This window comes from Myodes glareolus, chromosome 9, assembly GCF_982192425.1.
Source record: "Myodes glareolus chromosome 9, mMyoGla1.1, whole genome shotgun sequence".
Lineage (NCBI taxonomy): Eukaryota > Metazoa > Chordata > Mammalia > Rodentia > Cricetidae > Myodes > Myodes glareolus.
In genome coordinates, this window is record NC_142034.1 from 21764943 (window position 1) to 21786079 (window position 21137).

Sequence of the window (21137 nt, forward strand, 5' to 3'; positions counted from 1 at the left end):
TCAGGTACATGTTTTGCTGAGAATCATGGCATCTATCTGAAGTGACTTTTAAGACAACAAGGTACATTGTTTTCATGTCTATATGGCCCATTTGTGAAGTACAGTGCTTTACACAATTGATATTCACGTATTTGCTTGAAATCAGTGACAAGAGATTCTGGCTTCAGTTCACACGAGATTACGTAAGCCAGTCGGTATTTTCAGTCACGTACAGTATTGCTAATATAAAGCATCTCCAGAGCTCACAGGCACATAGATACCCAATTAATGCTTGATTCAGAACCATGTGTTCGTCATGCTTCAACCCTTCAGAGTCAACCAAATACATATGTCAATAGTTTCCTTAAAAGCTCTTAAAGAAGCCAGGCGGTGGTGACGCACCTTTTTAATCCCAGCACTCGGGAGGCAGAGGCAGGTGGACCTCTATGAATTCGAGGCCAGCCTGGTCTACAAGAGCTAGTTCTAGGATGAACTCCAAAAGCTGCAGAGAAACCCTGTCTCGAAAACAAGCAAACAAACAAACAAACAAACAAAAAAACCACCCCAAAATCAAAAAACTCTTAAAGACTCACAGCCACAGCTCTAAGCTCTGTAAGGCAGCTTCAGTATCCCAAAGATCACAAGACAGGAGGACAAATGAGTGGGCCTTTGAGGAAAGTGTGGATCTCTAGTTTTTACAGGCATGACTTGTCCTTTACCATGGAGCCACTCACAGATGAATCATGAAAAGAGAAACCATTTTCATTTTTGATGGATTCATGCTAGGTGTGGTATAGCAATCAGTGAAAGTCTGAAGTGGAACTTCGCTACAACCAGACTTTGCTATACCGCACCTAGCATGAATCGGATCCCAACCAGTTAAACACCAATGTTTTTCAACTATTTGGCTAAGGTCAATTTTTTCTCCTACTTCTGTGCACACAGGCTTAGTCAAAACAATCTTGCCCAAATCAGCCTTGACAGGACTAACTCTTCCTCCTCTTCATAGGATCCTATGTTGACCATAAGCACTTCTTCATTTTTTTGTTTTGTTTTGTTTTGATTTTGTTTTTTTTTTTTTATTTTGAGACAGGGTTTCTCTGTATAAAAGCCTTGGCTGTTCTGGAACTAGCTCTTGTAAACCAGGCTGGCCTCGAACTCACAGGGATCCACCTGCCATCACTGCCTGGCTATTTCTTCATTCTTAGACATCTTTTGGACCTTTACTGCTTCTTGTCTCCTTCAATTTGTACGCTCAGAAGACGTGTAAGCAGGAGATGGGAAATTTCCAGCTCTGTGAATATTTCAGGGACAGCTCCGACTGCACCGAGCCCTTGTCCGGCCGTTCTCTCAGCTCTGCACAGAGTGGGGTTGCTCTTTGTTCCAGCTCTGATGAGACCACCTGGGGCAGCAAACTGAAGATCCTTATGGTCCACAAAAAGTCATCCAATTTTGGAAAAGATTGCTTTACACATGAACTTTCCTTGTCTATCTTTGGAAATAATAACAGGTCTCACTTCTATCTCCTGGCCTACCTTTAACACTATACCTCCCTGAAGGTCATCAACAAGTGAGTGCTTGGAGCTCAGCCAGCAAGCAGGTGGCAGCTGAGACAGGAGCAGGGCCATCTAGGCCATTGGTCACCTTAGTAACGCTCACAGATACTTGTCAGGCATGCTTGATGCATCTTCATAGCTTTGTGTTTGAAGTCAGGTCTGCTGGTGCCCTGTGAGTGAGTACAGCTGTCTTCCACTGTTATGCAGAGGGAACTAGAGGTTCAGATAACTGAGGGAGGCCAGATTAACTGGTGGGAGTCGGGATCTACAATCTCTGGCTTTCATAGTTCATGTTTTTAGTCTCAGAATAAAGCATGGTGAGTGGGTCATTCAGGAGGTCTGCAGAGTCTCTGCAGAGAGTCTGAAGGGATGCAGGCAGATGTGGGAAACAGCTGAGCACTCCTGTGTGTAAAAGCCAGGAGTGTTCTAGAAAGCCAGGAGTGTTCAGATTTCTGGTTGACCTTTCTTTCAGCTTGACTCTCCCTGGGGACATTGGAGTTCCTGTCAGCTGGAGTGTAACCTCTGGACATTTAACCCTTTTCAGTTAAATGTCACCTTCTTTGTCTCACCGCAGCATTGTTGGGATGCAGCCGGCTCAGTGTCTTGAGGGAGTGGAGCTGAACAAACTTTAGAGGCCATGAAGCCCCTTGCCCTCCCCCTCAGGAAGGGAGTCTCCTTCTCAATGTCAAATGCAGCAGGAGCCAAGGGGTCGCCCCTTATCTCTCCCATTCTCTGTGTCACTTTTACTGTTCGATCTCCAAGCTTGGGCTCCCCTACATCATCTGTAGAGGTTCACCTCACAACATTCATGCTATCGCCCACTGCCGTTATACCTGCAGGACCTTCTGTAAAACAATCACATTGTCTCTTACGTGGACCACCTTCCAGACTTCACCATCCCTGCTTCTCATTATGGCTTTCTGAATCTTTTAGAAACCCCATCTCATGTTATGTTTTCTGTTCTGCTTCATGACGACTGCCTGGATCCTGTCCCTAGATGTGGGTTAAAGGCCAGTGTGTGACTCTCCTTATTCCCTTGAGACAGAGCCCTCACCAAACCTGGAGCTCACCATTGTATTCCCTATAGACAGGGGCCCTCACCGAACCTGGAGCTCACCATTGTATTCCCTATAGACAGGGGCCCTCACCGAACCTGGAGCTCACCATTGTATTCCCTATAGACAGGGGCCCTCACCGAACCTGGAGCTCACCATTGTATTCCCTATAGACAGGGGCCCTCACCGAACCTGGAGCTCACCATTGTATTTCTTTTAGGCTGACAGCCCAGTAAGCCCCAGCTATCCCGTCTCATGCTTGGGCCTGCCCGCATGCTTGCTTGGCAGCTCTCTTCCCCACTGAGCTGCCTTGGGTGATTCTTCTGTGCATTCAGCATTGAGCCCAGGTCTCTACTGGGTTCCCAGGTTTTGTCTCACGCACTCACTTCACTCTGAGGAACTTTCCTACTGGAAACCAGATTCTGACCCTCACATTTAGATTGGCCTTCATCTGACTCGGTCCCCTGGTGCCTCCTCTTTTCTCTTCTCTTTCTTTCTTCATCCTATCCCGTGCTGCCCTGTCCTTCCAGGCCCTGACTTCTGCATCCTGCCCATGCTCTAATCTGCAGCTAGGTATTGAAAGAATTATTCCAAGGAACAGAACTGGGAAGTAGATGTTGCGGCTCTGGACCTAACCTGTGTAGAGATGTCTAAGTATTTGAAGAACCCCGATGTAGCCCATTTTTCTCTCCTGACACCAGTTGCTGTTGCCCACTCTTGTCCAAAGCCTTGTATGCCTTACCCACTGATTATCACCCCTGCGTGTTTGCTCTTTTGAACCTCAATTACTTGTTTGTTGTTTTCAAGACGTGTACCGCTGGCTGTTCTGGAACTCGCTCTGTAGACCAGGCTGGCCTCGATCTCAGAGATCCACCTGCCTCTGCCTCCTGAGTGCTGGGATTAAAGGCGTGTGCTGCCACCACCAGATTTAGAATTCCATTCAAATTGTGATCTACACCATTACAGTGGCCTCCAAGATGTGACGAGGCACAGCAAGACTAACAGACCCTTTAGCTCAGATACCTATGTCTCTTGGGAGACTAGAAAAGTGTTTTGGCTTAGTGCTGTGCTCGGCTCATGGCTTCCTTAGAAAATTCCCAACTATAACCCCAAGGAGGTTAGTGGTGGCACTTCTGACAGCACACTGCCTTAGGATGCCCATCCATGCTATTGCTACCTGTGAGACCTTGAATAAATTGTATAAAACTCTATGCTTCCATTTCTGCTCTGTAAAATGAAGATATAAATACAATGTTGAGCAGTTCAATGGCTCAACGGGTAAAGATGCTCGCTGCTGAGCCTGACAGGCTATGTTTGATCCCTAACACCCACATAGTGGAAGGAGGGAACCAACTCCCTGAATACTGTCTTAATAATCCACAACAACTCTGTCTCATAGGGTTCGTGCGAAAATGAGATGAATTAGTAGATGTATGTCAAATGGTCAGGACAATGCCCAGCCTGTAGTAAAAGGTAGCATATTTAGCTATAATCATTGCCCTTCTTTTTCTTTCTTCCTTTTCATGTGGCCTCGGGCTGTCCTCCAATTCACTATACAATAAGGATGATATTGCATTTCTGATCCTTCTGCCTCTACCTCCTGAGTGCTTATGTGTGCCCCATGGCTGGTTTTATGCGGTGTTGGGAATAGAACCCAGTGCCTCATGCATGCTAGGCAATCACTTAGCCAACTCAGCTACACTTCCAGTTTTGGATTGTTATTTAACCCAGGTTCCTGACTTTCATCTTTTTATTTTGAAGAGTACTCAGTGAGTTTTTCCATCTTGATTGGTGGTTGGTGTTTTAAGACCATGTAGCCCAGACTGGCTTCAAACTCACCATTTAGTGGAGGATGACCTTAAACTGGTCTTCCTACATCTACGCTCCAAGGGCTGAAATTGAAGACACGCTTTTTCATCTTTTTTTTTAAATTATGATTTATTTATCTTTTATTTTATGTGCATTGGTGTGAAGGTGTCAGGTCCCCTGGAATCGGATTTTCAGACAGTTGTAAGCTGCCATGTGGATGCTGGGAATTGAACCCGGGTCCTCTGGAAGAGCAGTCAGTGCTCTTAACCACTGAACCATTTCTCCAGTCCACGCTTTTTCATCTTTAGTATGTTTTAGGGCCTAGAGCTATCCTGTACAAAATATGTGTGGTGACATTTGATTGCCCAACCCTCCTGTCCTTAGATGCAGCCACCAGATACTAATTCCCTCCCTCAGGATATGACAAAAGGGTCCATTAGAAGGCACGTGCTTTCCCATATCAGGGAAAGCTCTGTGGTTATCTCAGGTAGCATCTTGTTAATTGAATGAACTGGGCTTGGTTTCTGGGCTTCTTGGGGCCCTGAGAAATGGATTTTATGTTAAGTGCTGGTGACTGGGATGCAGAGGTGGAAGGAACAGCACAGGAACACTGAACACCTGGCGCTGTAGGAAGGCTACTATTTACCTGTGACGTCACTTAAATTTATAATCATCCTTCCAGGGCAGATAGAGGCCTGTTCAGCAATCAAGTTGTGTTCCCCGAAGCAGATTGTATGTGGTAGACAGTGTTTGCACCCAAGCCTCTGGTCATTTTGCCTCTTGCTACATAGATTGGAGGGATTATGTGCTTGGGGGATTGGAAGACTCCCAACCTGGGGAGGTGACCTTCTATACAAATTTAGTCTCCTATAGCTTTTCATCCAGAGCTTGACCCCTTTCTCAGGCAGCTCTGAGCATAAACTGTGCACTTAGGGGTTGACAAAGCATGTCTGACTGTGTCACTTTCAATCCAAAGGTTTGCTATGCTCCTTTAATCTGAAATGTTTTAAATCAAATAAGGTACATCAATTATGAATAACACATCAGTATTTGGTTTTTTCCCCCCTTAACATGTTGGGCACGATGGCGCACACCTTTGGTCTTGGCATCCAGGAGGCATAGGCAGGCAAGTCTTTGTAAGGTTGAGGCCAGCCAGGGCTACATATGTAACCCCTAAAGTTTTTTGACACATTGTAAAATGGAACAGGAATTGTCTTTCTTTTAAAGGATAGGGTCCCATGTAGCTCAGGCTAGCACTGAACTCAGTGTGTGGCTGAGGCAGGCCTTAAACTCCTGAGCCTCTTGTTTGCCTTACAAGTGCAGGGATTATGGGTAAGTCCCGGTACACCTGCCTTCAGAAATTACTCTATATCACTTTCTATTGTGGGTTTTGTGTACATTTGAATTTTGTCCCTCTCTTCATCTTCCATCTTCTGTATCATAGATTCATACATGTGGAATACACACTTTAGCTTAGAAAGTTTACCAGGTTGCGTGATAAACCCCTTTCGTGTGTGGTCCCCTATAGTTACCGCGACTTCTCTCAACTGAACTATACAAATGAAGATTTACTTTAATGGTAATCCTTCTGGTAAGAAATTCCTCATTAGGCTTGAGTTATTTTCCTTATGACTTACTGTTGTAGGTTATCCCCAAGGGGCTAAGAAATTCCTGTTTTGAGAAGTCTAGAAAGTCTTTGGTAACTTGATGTTTCATTTTCCTTTTCTCTTTTGCTATAGAAGCTAGGATCAGTAGGGGCTAGAGAGATGGTTCAGCAGTTAAGAGCAGTTATTGCTCTTGTAGGTTCAAGTTTCTAGCACCCACACGGTCATTTATCAACCATCTATAACTCCACTTCCAGGGAATTCAATGCTCATGTCTGGCCTCTGCTAGCACACACACAGTGCAGATACATAATATATAAGCAAAGCTCTCATATACATAAAATAAAAATAAATCTTTAAAAAGAAAGAAAATAGGACCACACTATCTTAGTTACTAGTTACTACTATTCTATTGCTGTGAAGAGACACCCTGACCAAAACAACTCTTATTAAAGAAGTATTTAACTGAGGGCTTGCTTCCAGTTTTACAGGGTCAGTCAATGGTCATCATGGCAGGAAGCAGACAGGCACAGTGCTGGAGCAGTAGCTGAGAGCTTTACATCCTGAGGTCCTGATGTGGGTTTTTAAACCTCAAAGCCCTTTGCCAGTGACACACCCACTCCAACAAAGCCACACCTCTTAATCCTTCCCAAACAGTTCCAGTAACTGATCATCCAGCAGCTTCCTGGCCTATGGGGGCCTTTCTCATTCAAGCTGCCACAATTATCTGTCCTTTGTACACTCACATTGATGATCTGCTCTCCAAAGCCTCATGAGAGCCAGCAGAGCAGGAATCAGTGTCATGCTCTAATGCACCCACTGTAGGAGTGACGTGATTTCTCTTCTGGCACCCAGGATGGTATTTGGCATTCAAATTGTTGGGCAGATCACTTTGTGTGTTCTGGCATTTGGTGAAGTGGTTACTAAAGCGCAGGCTTCGAGTGATTTTGAAGACAGAAATGCTTTAGTTCGAACTGAGTGGAAGCCAGGCGTGGTATGGTGTACTCTTATAGTCCTGGTACTCAGAGACTGAAGCAGGGAGGTCAGGAGTTCAAGGCCATCCTGGGCTACAGAACCAGCTCCTGCTCAAAAAAGAACTTCGTTAAGTCATTCAGATTAATCTGGGCTTTTTGTTTTCGTTGGTGTTTGTGGTGCTGAGGATGGAACCTAGGACACTGAGCATGCTGGGTAAGCACCGTGCCACCGAGCAACATCCCCAGCCTCTAAATCAATTTGTAATTTGAAAAACAGAGTTGAGATTTTAAAGTGGCTCTTTCAAGTGTTTTCCAGTAAAATTATTGCAGTAAAGCCAGTTGGCAGTGGTTTTCCTAGATTGCTTAGTTATCTCCAAGGATCCGCTGCTCTAGTGAAGAACACTTGGTCCAATTGCCCTGTGCCGACTGCTAATTAACATGCTTTGTACTGAGCAGCATATGAGGGCCTGGCTGTTAGACACTCTGGGACTCTGGGCTAACCATGTCATCTAAACGCCATCCATGTTTTCCCTGGAAATACCATCTGCTCTTTATCTTTAATTTAGAATAATTTTCCTTCATGTAGAATAGTTTGACGGTATTGACTGTCTTCGTTAGACCAAGACAAAACACAAAAATTAGTCTTTTCTTCCCCCCTTTCAAGACAGGGTTTCTCTGTGTAGTCTTGACTGTCTTGGAACTTGCTTGTAGACCAGGCTGGCTTCAAACTCACAGAGATCCACCTGCCTCTGCCTCCCGAGTACTGGGATGAAAGGTGTGTGCCGCTACGCCCAGTAAAATCAGTCATTATTTTTTTTAATATTTATTTATTATGTATACAATATTTTGTCTGTGTGTTTGCCTGCAGATCAGAAGAGGGTATCAGATCTCATTTCAGATGGTTGTGAGCCATCCTGTGGTTGCTGGGAATTGAACTCAGGACCTTTGGAAAAGCAGGCAATGCTCTTAACCGCTGAGCCATCTCTCCAGCCCCCCAAATCAGTCATTCTTGACGCTTCAGTTTTATTGGGAGAGGTACAAGCTGGTTTCTAGTGTAAGAAAGTGCCGGCTTATTATACCAGACCAGCAAAAGCCACTCAAATATCAACAGTGAAACAAGTCTCTGAGGTATAGACTAGAAGTAAATCAGCTGCGGGCGGCTTAGCATCTTTTATGTTAGCCTGAAAATGGAGCAGGTCCAGTGACGGAGCAGGAACAGTAGGTGCAGTTTTATGATTTTATTTTGGGATTGGCTCTGTTTTTGTGTTCAAGATAAGCCATGAAATAACCTGTTTTTGTAATGAATTTACAGCACTGGAATTTACTGTTTCAAGCAGATGACTTAATTAGGACCACAACCTTTTCCGCAATGTGGTCCAGAGCAACAGCATCCCTGTTTCCTTGTTTTTAAATATAGAAGTCAGGTGACATATGTTATAATATTACATTTTCTTTTCTTTGTTTAGTTTTTCTTGTTTTTTGTTTTTGAGATGGGATCTCTATGTAGCTGTGACTATCCTGGAACTCACTGTGTAAACCAGTCTGGCCTCGAACTTGTAGAGCTACGACTGCCTCTGCCTCCCGAGTGCTAAGATTAAAGACGTGTGCTATCATGCCCAGCTTGTTAAATTTTCTAATAGCAGCTTTAAAAGTAAAGAGACATGGGCAGAATAATTTTAACAATGTGTTTAATCCAACATTTTCAAAATAATATTTCAACATTGAGACTTGCACATTTTTTTCTCCTACTGTTTTCAAATGCAGCCTATATGGTTGAGAGGCATCAGCGGTCAAACGTGGTTGATATCTCCCATGCCGAACAATGGAGTCTTGCAGTCCAGTGCAGCCCTATGTAGTGTCGTTTACGTAATTGGCATATAGATTTTCTTTTGTTTTCTTTGTGTGCATGCTGGTGCATGTGTAGGTACATGTGTATGTGGGCAGGGGGACAACCGCGGATGCCATTCCTTTCGCCTTTGGATTGAGACAGCGATTCTTATTAGCCTGAAACTTTGCTAAGTAGGCTAGACTAGCTGGCCCGTGAACTTCCGGGGGCCCATCGGTTTCCACCTCCAGTCTTGCCCTCTTTGGGATTATGGGCGTATACCACCACACCCAGCTTTTTATTAACATATGAGTTCTGGGAATCCATATGCAGCTCCTCAACACTTGTGAGGCAAGCATGTTGCCTACTGAGCCATCTTCCCAGCTCCACTTTGCTGAGGATTGCATGCAAATCAGGTCCTGAAAACCATAGGACCGCGGTGATGCTTTTAACCTAAGAGGAGGCTGACTTTGACTTGGCCTTTGTGTAGGGGTACCAATAGCTTTTGCTTTTCCTAGGGGCACTACACAGACAGTCACAGTGCTTCAGGCTGGAGCATGCGCTCAGACAGGCTGTGCTTTTATTCCAGCTAGTGTTTGCTGTACACATACCACTCCCTAATCTTGGGCTCCTACTCATGGCTATTTTTAGATCTTAAGACGACTTGTTCTAGAGAGACATTTTCATGAGTGGTTAGCTGGGTTGGTTTCTTAGAACTGAACTTTCAGTGGGCTAGGCCCCATCCCAGGATCAACTTTTTTTACGTGGTATTTAGTTCTCTTACTTTTTCACCCAGATTTAGAATTTTTTTTTCCTATTATATTCCTTTTATTAAGTGGGCAAAATCCAGGCACCTGCCACTTACCCTTGTAAACCCGAAGCTCTCCTTCCTCAGAACCCAGTCTGCATTTTCACCTCAGGGCAGGTTTCCTTTGTCTAGCTTCACAGATGGCCTGAAAGTGATCGTGGTTGGGGGAGGAACTGGCATGTGTTGAAGATCTTTTGGGTGCTGTGCTTTTACGAGGGCTTTAGAAATATTACTTCAGTGGCCCTGCGGGGCAGAAGTAAGGATCTGCATTTTATAGATGAGGAAATGGAAACCCAGAAGAAAAGAAAGCGCTCAGCTTCACATAACGGTAGATTTGGCAACCTCACTTGCCTCTGGTAGATAATAGGTTTGTTGTTTGGTCAGCTTTATTTTTTATTTTTTATTTTTATTTCATGTGTATGCGTGTTTCCCCCAGATGTATGTATGTGTATCATGTTCCTGTCTGGGTTCTCTGCCAGAGTAACCAGTGCACTATACTGCTGAGCCATGTCTTTGACCCTGGCCCTCTGGTTTTTTTGTTTGTTTGTTTGTTTGTTTGTTTTTTAAGAGTAGGTCTTACTATGTGCATAGAGCTCAGGCTAGCCTTGAACTCCCTCAGAATATCCTTGGAGTGCTGGGATTGCAGGCAGGAGCCACTGTGCCTGGCTTGCGAGTGGATTCTAGAAGTTGAAATTTAAAAGAAATTGTAATGCAGCCATGTGTGGCAGCTCATGCCTGAAATCCAAGCACTTAGGATGCAGAGATAGGAGACAGGTAACAAGGCTAGCCTGCGACCCTGTTTCAAAACATCAAAGGCCTGGGCTTTTTACTCAGTGGCAGAGAACTTGCATAGCAGGCTCAAGGCCCTGGGTTCAATCCCCAGCCCTAGGGGCGGGAGAGCTGTGTGGGTAGGAATGGGGAATGTACAGACCCTTCTCAAAGCTGCGGAGCATTGCCAGGCTCTTTATCTGTGAGGGTTTATGGTGACCATGTGTTCTTTTTGGTTTACAGTTACGCCCCCAGATTGCGGCAGGATGGCCCAGTGGAACCAGCTACAGCAGCTGGACACTCGGTACCTGGAGCAGCTGCACCAGCTGTACAGCGACAGCTTCCCCATGGAGCTACGGCAGTTCCTGGCACCTTGGATTGAGAGTCAAGATTGGTAAGTCCTCCTCGAGAGACTCCCTGAATTGGGAGGTTTGGGGTTGAGTCAGGGGACACGACTTTCTCTGGCTTCACCCTCTGCTACCCCTTTCATCAAAGACCTGGGTGCTGGAGCTGGGGGAGGGGCAGGAGAGCAGAGGTCAGTTAATCCCTTAAAGCCTCTGAAGCTGTGTTTGAGAGCATCTGGGTAGTGGGCTTTCCGCATTCGGTTAGCTTGCTGGTAGATGTTCTCAGGTCAGATTTGTGTCTCTTACTCGGTGAGATCTCTGCATTTTGACTTTCTTACCCTGAGATATGTGTTTGTTTGTTTTTTTCCCCTGAGAACTCTGTCTCAGGTAGAAATTCAGATCCACCACATACTTGGCTTCCCCTATTAAAAGAGAGACACGGGGTAGGGGATGTAGAGTCATCGAGGAAATGATGCCAACTGTTGGCCCTACTTTAACGTACTCCGGCCTGTATTAATGTGACCTACTCTTCCAGAATGTCTACCCTAATTTAGTGAAGGGTCAAGGAGGTGACACAGAATGTCCCAGTTTGGCGGTTCTGATTATGCTAATAAGCGCCATGGGGTTGATGGGGGAATTTAAGGCAAAAACAACCTTATCTGTTCTTTTTTTTTTAAAAAAAATTCATGTGTGTGTATATACATGTTTGTATAGATGCAGGTATGCGTACAAACGTGTGTACGTGTGTGTGTGTGTGTCTGTGTGTGTGTGTGGTATAGGCCAGAGGACAACCTCAAGTTCTCTCCTTAGGAATGCCTCCTGCACCCTTTGAGACACAGTCTCTCACTGGGTTAGAGCTCGCCCTCAATTAGGGCAGACTCTCAGGGATCTTCTGTCTGTCCCCTCAGTGCTGGAAGTACAAACGTGTGCTACCATGCCCAGCTTTTTTTTTTTTTTTGAATATCGATTTTTTAAAAATACAATATATTCTGACTACAGTTTCCCCTTCCCCAACTCCTCTCAGCTCTTCCCCAACTCCCCTCCCACCCAAATCCATACCCTTTATCTCTCTCACTATAACACAAATAAGTCCTAAAAAACACTAATAAGACAAACCAAAACAAACTGGAATAAGATGAAACAAACCAACAGAAGAAAAGGAGCCAAAGAAAAACTATCAGAAACACATGAAGACACAGAGATACGTGTTCCTGCACACACAGAAATCCCATAAAAACACAGAACCAGAAATATATATATAAAATGCAAAATATCTACAAGGGAAGAAAATGCCCAGACAAAGCATTTTGAGAGAAACCTCCAACAGTGCCCTTGAGTGTGTCTTGTGTTTGTCACCTACCGCTGACATGCCCAGCATTTTTATGTGCATTCTGTGGATGGAATTCAGGTCCTCATTACTTGCAAGGCAATTACTCTACCAAATGAACCATATGCCCCACCTTTATCTGTCCTTTTTATTTTCTTTGTGTGGGTATGGTTTGTTCCTTTGTTTATTTATTATTACTATGTTTATGTGGTGTTTCGGGGCAGTGCGTGGACGTGCCACAGTGCGCATGTGGAGGTCAAAGGACAGTTCCAGGGGGTCAGTTCTCTGCTTTGTCTTTTCATAGGTTTCAAGGATTGAACTGGAGATGTCAGGTTTCCCTAACAAAGCAGTTTTATGTACCAAGCCATCTTGCTGTCCCCCGGTTTTGGTTCTGTTTTAAGACAAGGTCTCATACAGCCTGGGCTAGCCTGGACCTTGCTATGTTTAGCTGAGAACACCCTGGACTACTCATCCTCCTGCCTCTCCCAAGTATTAGGATTGTAGATGTGTGTTACCATACCAAGGTCTGTTTTTATTTTTTATTTCATTTTATTTTTGAGGCAAAGTCTTGCTATATAGCTCAGGCTCGCCTAGAACTCACTATGTAGCCCAGGCTGGTCTCCAACATGCAGTTCTCCTGCCTCAGCCTCTCAGTAATTCTCAGATTACAGATGTAACACCGCCCGAGATTTACAATTTTCTCTATTTGCTCTGTTTTTCTCAAATGCATTAATCATATCGACTATAAGAGTGATTAACACTATCTGGAGTCATTCTCATTGACATTTCTCTTTTTCTTTCTTTCTGTTCTGGGGATCAAACCCAGAGCCTTGGCACATGAGGCAAGTCTGTGTCCCTGAGCTTTACCTCCAACTGCTGTATTGTTGTGCCGAACAAGAGGAAGGGGGGGATGAAAGGGTCACAGCATCAGTTTGTCGTTCTCTCTGCTACTCCTTGATGGTGGTTTCTGCGTGTGTGTGTGTGTGTGTGTGTGTGTGTGTGTGTGTATGTGTGTATCTTAGATTCCTATTGTTATTGCTTTTAAGACAAGGTTACCCAGACTGGCTTGGAACTCCTTAGGTAGGAGTTGATCCTGCTGTCTTCACCTTGATCCTGCTGTCTTCACCTCCTGTTGTGGTTCACGTGCTATCACACCAGGCTCTCCAGATCGCTCACGGCATGCACTTCCTTTTCCTAGGGCTTATGCAGCCAGCAAAGAGTCCCATGCCACGCTGGTGTTTCATAATCTCTTGGGTGAGATTGACCAGCAGTATAGCCGATTCCTGCAAGAGTCCAATGTCCTCTATCAACACAACCTGCGAAGAATCAAGCAGTTCCTGCAGGTATGATGGGAACCTGACTGGGAGACACTGACCCCACAGAGTGCAGTATTAGCGTGCTGACCTCACTTGGCAAATGATGCGAGCCTGCCTTGTGCTCTCAATCAAAGGAGAAGTAATTAACTCCTTCTCAATTTCCTGTCCACTGCCCTTGGGTACCATTACCAGAAACTCACTTCTCATATTACAGTTGGAGCAATAAAGCAATAAAGCTTGATGTTGTTCTGTTATAGTAGCATGCCAACAACACCTGCACGTCATAGGCACACGTCTTAGCTTTACATGTTAAAAGTTTGGCCATTAATTGAGTACTCCTGGGTAAAGTCAACCACTTCCCTCTAAAACCAGATGTTATCCTATCTCAGGACAGACTCATGTATTTCTGCTGTTGGCTGTGGCCGCCATCCTCCTCCCTTTCCTTCCCTCTGGTTTTCAGTCCAATTCTGACGCCTTTGATCTGTTGTCGTGGAAGTGAGTTTTAAGTTAGCCACTCTCTTTCTGTCCCCTTACAGAGCAGGTATCTGGAGAAGCCGATGGAAATTGCCCGGATTGTGGCCCGGTGCCTGTGGGAAGAGTCTCGCCTCCTCCAGACGGCAGCCACCGCAGCCCAGGTGAGACTGGGAAGATACCAAGCGCGGTCAGGGGACTTGGGAAGCAAGCAACTGTACAGTGCAGTAAAATAGTAATGGATTAATATGACTGGAGAGAAGCATTGGGCCAGATCAAAGCCTTAAATATAAAAACGACACCACCAAAGAATTGCACAAGCCTCTCCATTCTGCCCCTAACAAACAGTGTTACTGTAACTGAGGACGAACTTGAACTCGTCTTCTCCTGCCTGCTCCTCCTGAGTGCTGGGATTAGAGGTGCGCACCACTCTATCCTGTACATGTGGTGCTTGGGGCAGAACCAGGCCCGTCTGTTGGACAGGTGTGGAAGCTGTATCCCCAGCCCTGGGGCTTCTATTGTTATTGAGTCAGAGTCTTGCTGTGTAGGACAACTGACTTCCAGTTTCAGATAGTCGGCCTGCCCTCTGCCACATTACTGGTGTAGCCACCACGCTTCCACAGGCCTTTATCTTGTTTTCAGGTCAGGGTTGTTTTGTTTTGTTTTGTTTGTTTGTTTTTTGAGATGGAGTCATGCTCTGTAGCCCATGCTGGCCTAGAACTCACTATGTAGGCTGACTTTCTCAAATCCATGGCAATTCTGCTTCAGTTTCTCTAGTGCTTGCTTTTGAGACAGGCTTTCAATACCTAGCCAATGTGGTAAACTCTAGATCCTCCTGCCCCATCCTCCCAAGTGCTGGTATGAAGTATGTGAGCCACCATGCGTGGCCCACAGGGCCTTCCCAGTGCCTGACCCGAGTTAGAACTTGGGAGCCTGCAGAGCACACCTCGCTAACCATCCACATGGAGCTTGAGAGACCCTAGTCCACCACTGGCTGGACACAGAAATTGCTTCTAGAGACCAGAAGCATTCCTGCCCCAGGCAAGTTTAGGAACTAGGAGAGGGGAAGAGGCGCAGCTTTGGGGCTGGGCCCTTTCAAAGTCTCTGTCTATGGTACTTCTCTGCAGCTTATCGGTCAGATTCCTCCCAGAATGAGAGAAATGTAGGGCTGGGTTCTTTTCCCAAGTTTTCAAGGAGGTTTGTAGTCTATGATTTAAGCAGCCAGGAAAAATAGGGAAAATGTCTTTTTAAAATTGGCCTGTTCTGTCCTCCTTGGGAGACTTGTGGAAGTGGTGGAGAGAACAGACTGGAAACAAGAGATCTTAGAAGCAAATAATAGGGCTAGTGAGCTGGCTCAGTGGCTGAGAACACTTTCTGCTTTTAAAGCAGACCTTGGTTCAGTTCCCGGCACCCATGAGGTGGCTCACAACCACCATACATAACCTCCATTCCACGGACCCCAATGCCCATTTCAGACTTGTGTAGGCACCAGGCACACATGAGGTGCATGTACACACGTGCTGGCAAATCACTCATACATGTAAAATAAAGCAAATAAACCTCAAGAACAGGAGACATAGTAGAATAAAAAGAAGTCAGAAGAGCAGAAGTTGGGGCCTGATTTGAGCCTTGACAGCTGTAATGGGCGTGAGCCACTAGCTTGGAAAACTGGGTGGATAACATCTCCCCTGGCTCTGCTTTCTCCAAGATTGCTGTCCTTATCCTTGGGCCACTGTCAAAAGTGCTGTCTTGTTCCTGCAGCTTTTACTTGTCTTTTCTATCATCAGATGCCTCTTTCTGTTCCTTGCAAAGCCATTTTACATTTCGTGTCCTGATTGGCCTTCTCAAGGCAGCAGCCTGACAGAAGCTATGGGAACACAATTTTGAAAATTTTTGGGAAATGATTTTTTTTCATGAAAATATATTGTACTGGGCTGTCATCCGCTATTCTGAATTTATTTATTAGCTAGCATAATCTCTACTACTGAACTGTACCCCAAATTCTTTCTGAATTATTATCTTTATTATTTTAATTAATTTTTTTAGACAATTTACCCATGAACTGCTTGAAGGCTGGAACGTCTTAGTTCCATGTGGGCTCTCAGTTTAATGCAGAGACTGGGTTTAAGGTGATTCCTGTTGGCGAAAGTCGGTGCCACAGACTGAACAACACAAGGGTTTTTCCCAGCATCCTCCCCTCTTGCATCACTGCCCATTTCCCAACAGCACAGGTCATAGGATGGGCTGGCACTCAGGTGACAGGTGTCCATGGGTTCACGTGTGTGTTAACCCTTTTTTGGCAGCAAGGGGGCCAGGCCAACCACCCAACAGCCGCTGTGGTGACAGAGAAGCAGCAGATGCTGGAGCAGCACCTTCAGGATGTCCGGAAGCGTGTGCAGGTGAGCAGGTCTCACCCTGGGAGCAGCGCTCAGGCTGGAGAGCAGCGGGGTCCTGTGCATTTTCATTGTCTTCAAAACTGTCTTTTCCCTCTCCTGAGAGAAACCTCTTTCTTACTTCTGTTTGTGGTTTGTTTGTTTGAACAGGATCTAGAGCAGAAAATGAAAGTGGTAGAGAATCTCCAGGACGACTTTGATTTTAACTATAAAACCCTCAAGAGTCAAGGAGGCAAGTGAACGTTAGAGATGGTAAAGTCTGTTGAAAGCGAGGCTGTGTCACTGAGTTTCAGGACCTGACTTCATTCATGTGACTGCATGGTAGGAGAAGGGGAGCTTCTGGCACTTAGTGGGACAACCTTTTGTTTGTTTTTGAGATGGGATTTGATCGTAGAGCAGGATGACCTTGAGCCTGCGGCCATCTTACTTCAGCTCTCCAAGTAGCAGGGACCGCATGTGCACACAGGGTTTGGAGCCTCATTGAGAAGACTGCGAGTATTCCCCCTGGTCAAGGAGTCTTTCCTCCCCCATCAGACATGCAGGATCTGAATGGAAACAACCAGTCCGTGACCAGACAGAAGATGCAGCAGCTGGAACAGATGCTCACAGCGCTGGACCAGATGCGGAGAGTAAGTGTTCTGGACAGTTTCCCAGACAGCTTCCCCAGTGCCACACACTTACCGTGGGAAGATTGACTGGGTTCTAATGGCTCCTTCTCTGGGACTGACTGGAGAATGTAGTTAGATGTGGTCTGCGGAAATGTCTTCTGACTGTTTGGGTTTCCAAACAGAGCATCGTGAGTGAGCTGGCAGGACTCTTGTCAGCAATGGAGTACGTGCAGAAGACACTCACAGACGAAGAACTGGCTGACTGGAAGAGGCGGCAGCAGATCGCGTGCATTGGAGGCCCTCCCAACATCTGCCTGGATCGCCTGGAAAACTGGTAAGAGTTGGAAGGAAGCCTTCTTTTTCCTTTTAGAGAGCTGGCATCAGCCACAGGCCTGCAGAGTGGGGCTACCTTGCTCATGCTTTTTTCCCTTTTAATTGCTACCAGTGGACCCTTCCCTTGGACATGTGCTGTGCTAGGCAAATGTCTAGAACCGTTGAACTGCGTTACACTCCTAGCCCTGGACATCCTGCCGCTAAGATGGACACCTGTTTTCTTAAGTTTGAGAAAGAATCTCACTAAGTTGTGCAGGCCAGCCTCAAACCCACCACATAGCCAGGCTGACCTTGAACTTACAATCCTCCTGCCGCAAGTATCTGGGATTTTAGGCATAAATTGCCATGTCTGCCTTAAGGCGGCTTCTTTTACACACTCAAATTTAGTCCAAGAGTTAAAACTGTCAACTAATTTTAACAATTTTTTTAAAATATTTATTCATTTATTATGCATACAATATCTGTCTACATGTGTGCCTGCAGGCCAGAGAGGGCACCAGACCTCATTACAGATGGTTGTGAGCCACCATGTGGTTGCTGGGAATTGAACTCAAGACCTTTGGAAGAGCAGGCAATGCTCTTAACCACTGAGCCATCTCTCCAGTCCCCTTAACAAATTTTTAACTTAAAAAACTGCTTATATCACTCATTTTAAATATATTTGATTTTTAAATTTAAATAATACTTTTAGTTGTATTTAACACTAACCTCTCCATTTTATCTATTTTAATAATCTAAAACAATATATATGTTCTTTGTAAAGGAAGAGAAAGTTGGAATATATAAAATTAATAAAATGAAAGAAAAAATTCAAATCCATTGATTGGTACCAGTGAGTCACGGGGTCTTGTGACAATTTCTCTAGACATCTGCCATGAATGGACACGTGAATCTAGAAGTCTAGTTTCAGTAACAACTGCTCTGTTCCTTTCCTTCTTTCCTTTGCTGCCATGGGAAAGATGGCTCATGTGGCCTTGTGCAAACCAGGGGCGTGTTCAGCCCCTGAGCTTTCCCCATGCCCCAGTTTTTCTCTATGTTCTCTTCTTTCATCTGCTCTTTTCCGAATACTGTCTAACTAGCTTCATGAGCGAGGCCCACTGTGAGCGTGCCCCAGAGGCCTGGCAGGATGGGGAACCCCGCTCCATGGAGCATGAAATTGGACATTCAGGACAAGTTCAAGTGACAAGCCCATCTCTGTCGTCACGGACACAGAGTGCTGTTCATTTGCTGAAGGCAGTTTGAAAAGCTTCCTGATCAGGGCTCCAAGAATTTTTTAAGTTCTGGGCATGAGACGTTTAGATGCCAGAAAGGACGGATCCAGAGCTCAGATCCCTGTTCACACTCTGCCTTTGTGAAACTAGTGGTAAAGCATAAAAGAGACATATTAGATTTAAAAGAGAGAGACGCTAATATTCCCTACTCATGAAGGCAGAATTAATCAGCTTCATCTCCCTCTCTGCCCACTTTTTATTTTTTTCGAATTGTTTGGTTTTTGTTTGTTTGTTTGTTTTTATATATCCCTGTCTGCCTTGGAACTCATTTACTATGTAGATCAGGCTGACCTCAAACTCATAAAAATCTACCTGCTTCTGCCTACCAACTGCTGGGATTAAAGGCATGTGCTGTCATGCCTGGCTTTTCTAATTGACTTTTTAAGTAAGTACTGTTTTCTTTAAAAAGAAAATAAAATTTTAAAATTTGTATGTACTTGCCTGCATTATAGGCATGCAGTGCCTGTGGAGGCCATAAGAGGGCAGTAGAACCCCTGGGGCTGGAGTGATAGATGGTTCCAGTATGGATGCTGGGAACCAGACCCGGGTCCCCTGCAAGAGGCCTAAGTGCTATTCATGGACTGTCTCTCTAGCCCCTCTGATCATCTTTTTTGTATACCTATTATCAATATTTGACATACCACGTTATATTTTCATGATTGATCGAAGAATAGCATTGAATGGGTTCTCGATGAGGCTCAATCCCTTGTCTCCTTTCAGGGGTCACTAAGGCCTACCATAGTGAAGGGGCCTGGCCCTGCTTATGCAGGTTGTGAATGGCGGCGCTGGCTCAAGCCCACTCACTGTCCTCTGTCTTCCAGTGTCATGTTTTAGTACATGGACAACTTAGGATAGGATGTGAACACAGGTATTCTTCATATTTGGTCTCGAATCCATTTGCAGTCCAGTGACAACTCCTTGGATAGCTCCTAGTGATGTTAGTCTTAACCCTTCTCCCACTGAGCCATGTGCTTCAAATGGTTGAAGTGGCCATCCTATGCTCTGTGTATTCCCTTTCAATATTTTAGGGCCTTTCCTCCCTCCCCCTCACTGCATAGCTCCGGCTGGCCTTGAAGTCACTGTGCAGCCCAGGCTCAAGGTTTTGCTGCAGTCTCCTGAATGCTGGGTTCACAGCTAGGCAACAGAGGTAACTGGAACCGCCTTTTGTTATTGGCAGGATAACGTCATTAGCAGAATCTCAACTTCAGACCCGCCAACAAATAAAGAAACTGGAGGAACTGCAGCAAAAAGTGTCCTACAAGGGGGACCCTATTGTGCAGCACCGGCCGATGCTAGAGGAGAGAATTGTGGAACTGTTCAGAAACCTAATGAAAAGGTAACCCTAAAAAGCTAATGTTCAGAAGCAAGGACCAGGAAGAAGCCTGCCTGGTCACCACTATGTGTGACCTGCTATCCCTTCCCTTTCTAGTGCCTTCGTGGTGGAGCGGCAGCCCTGCATGCCCATGCACCCTGACCGGCCCCTCGTCATCAAGACTGGTGTCCAGTTCACTACGAAAGTCAGGTGAGCCCCGGTCTTTACACTTTGGGTGGAGCTTTTATTGATGTCCAGTCCTCTTCCTTGAGGACTTTAACGGTGCAGTGAGGCCCAGTGGTAGGTGAGCTGAGGTGGGAGGTGAAGCCTGCTCCTCACCTCGAGTGACAGGGGTGGAGGGTTGGCCCTGCCCTGTGAGCTCTCCTTCAGAAATAGAGTTATGTTGAGTTTTGGGTTTAACATAAGGAGTACCAACGGCAGAGCATATTTGTGCAATATTTCTCACTCAGTGCTTTTTATTGTCTTTCTGTGAGTCTCTTACAGCTTGGTTCATGTTCGTAGGCATTTTCAGAACTTCTTGGCTGAGGGGTCAGTGTTCAGCTTTAGTATCAATGATAACTCTGGGTGGAGGTAGAATTTGGGTCCATAAATATGTTTGTTTGTTTATTTATTTATTTATTGGTTAAGTATAGACAGGGTTTCTCTGTGTAACCTAAAACTCACTTTGTAGACCAGACTTGTCTTGAGCTCAGAGATCTGCCTGCCTCTGCCTCCTGAGTGCTGGGATCTAAGGGGTGTGCCACCACACCCAGGAATATATTTACTTCTTAGGAATTGAGGTATTAGGTTTGTTTTTTTTTTTAACTAGAGATCATGGTAAGAAGTCTACTAAGTTTCCTTGACGATATGTTTTTAATAGGTTGCTGGTCAAATTTCCTGAGTTGAATTATCAGCTTAAAATTAAAGTGTGCATTGACAAGTGAGTATTCTTTATTATTTTAAAACAATTTTAAATGTGAATCAATTCTCATCATATTCTTCCCTCCCCCAAGTACATCCAGGGCCTCTCCTCCCTACCCTCCCAACTTTAAAGTTCTTTCTCAAAAAACAAACCCCAAGCTCCCAAAACCTACAAAACAAAATGCAACAGCACCTCAAAAGAAACAAACAAAACAAAGCAAAACTGAAAAGCCCACCTAACTATAATCAAAGAAACTATGGAGTCTACTATTTGCTGGTCAACTACCACACATGAGGCCTGTCCTGGAGCGGTTGATATCCTCAGTGTCATTGTGCTGGAGAAAGCTGATTTTCCTCATCCAGTAGAAATGACAGTTCCATCATCAGTCTTTTACCCTGGTGGCTAGGTTTTCATTCATTCATTCATTTGTTCGTTCGTTCATTTGTTTAAAAAAAATATGGG

The 21137-nt window shown here is 45.1% G+C and overlaps 1 protein-coding gene across 5 annotated transcripts in view; it reads left to right on the forward strand.

Moving 5' to 3' along the window:
• Stat3 (signal transducer and activator of transcription 3) overlaps positions 1–21137 on the forward strand; it is a 55717-nt gene that overhangs the window by 19175 nt on the left and 15405 nt on the right. For all 5 annotated transcript variants that reach the window (XM_048450675.3, XM_048450678.3, XM_048450677.3 and 2 more), the window contains exons 2-11: positions 10622–10772; positions 13248–13392; positions 13902–14000; positions 16140–16235; positions 16380–16461; positions 16764–16858; positions 17020–17171; positions 19619–19777; positions 19871–19963; positions 20634–20693. In XM_048450675.3, coding sequence (XP_048306632.1) covers positions 10645–10772; positions 13248–13392; positions 13902–14000; positions 16140–16235; positions 16380–16461; positions 16764–16858; positions 17020–17171; positions 19619–19777; positions 19871–19963; positions 20634–20693 — 1109 coding nt within the window. In that variant the 5' untranslated portion in view covers positions 10622–10644. The remainder of the gene's footprint in view (positions 1–10621; positions 10773–13247; positions 13393–13901; positions 14001–16139; positions 16236–16379; positions 16462–16763; positions 16859–17019; positions 17172–19618; positions 19778–19870; positions 19964–20633; positions 20694–21137) is intronic.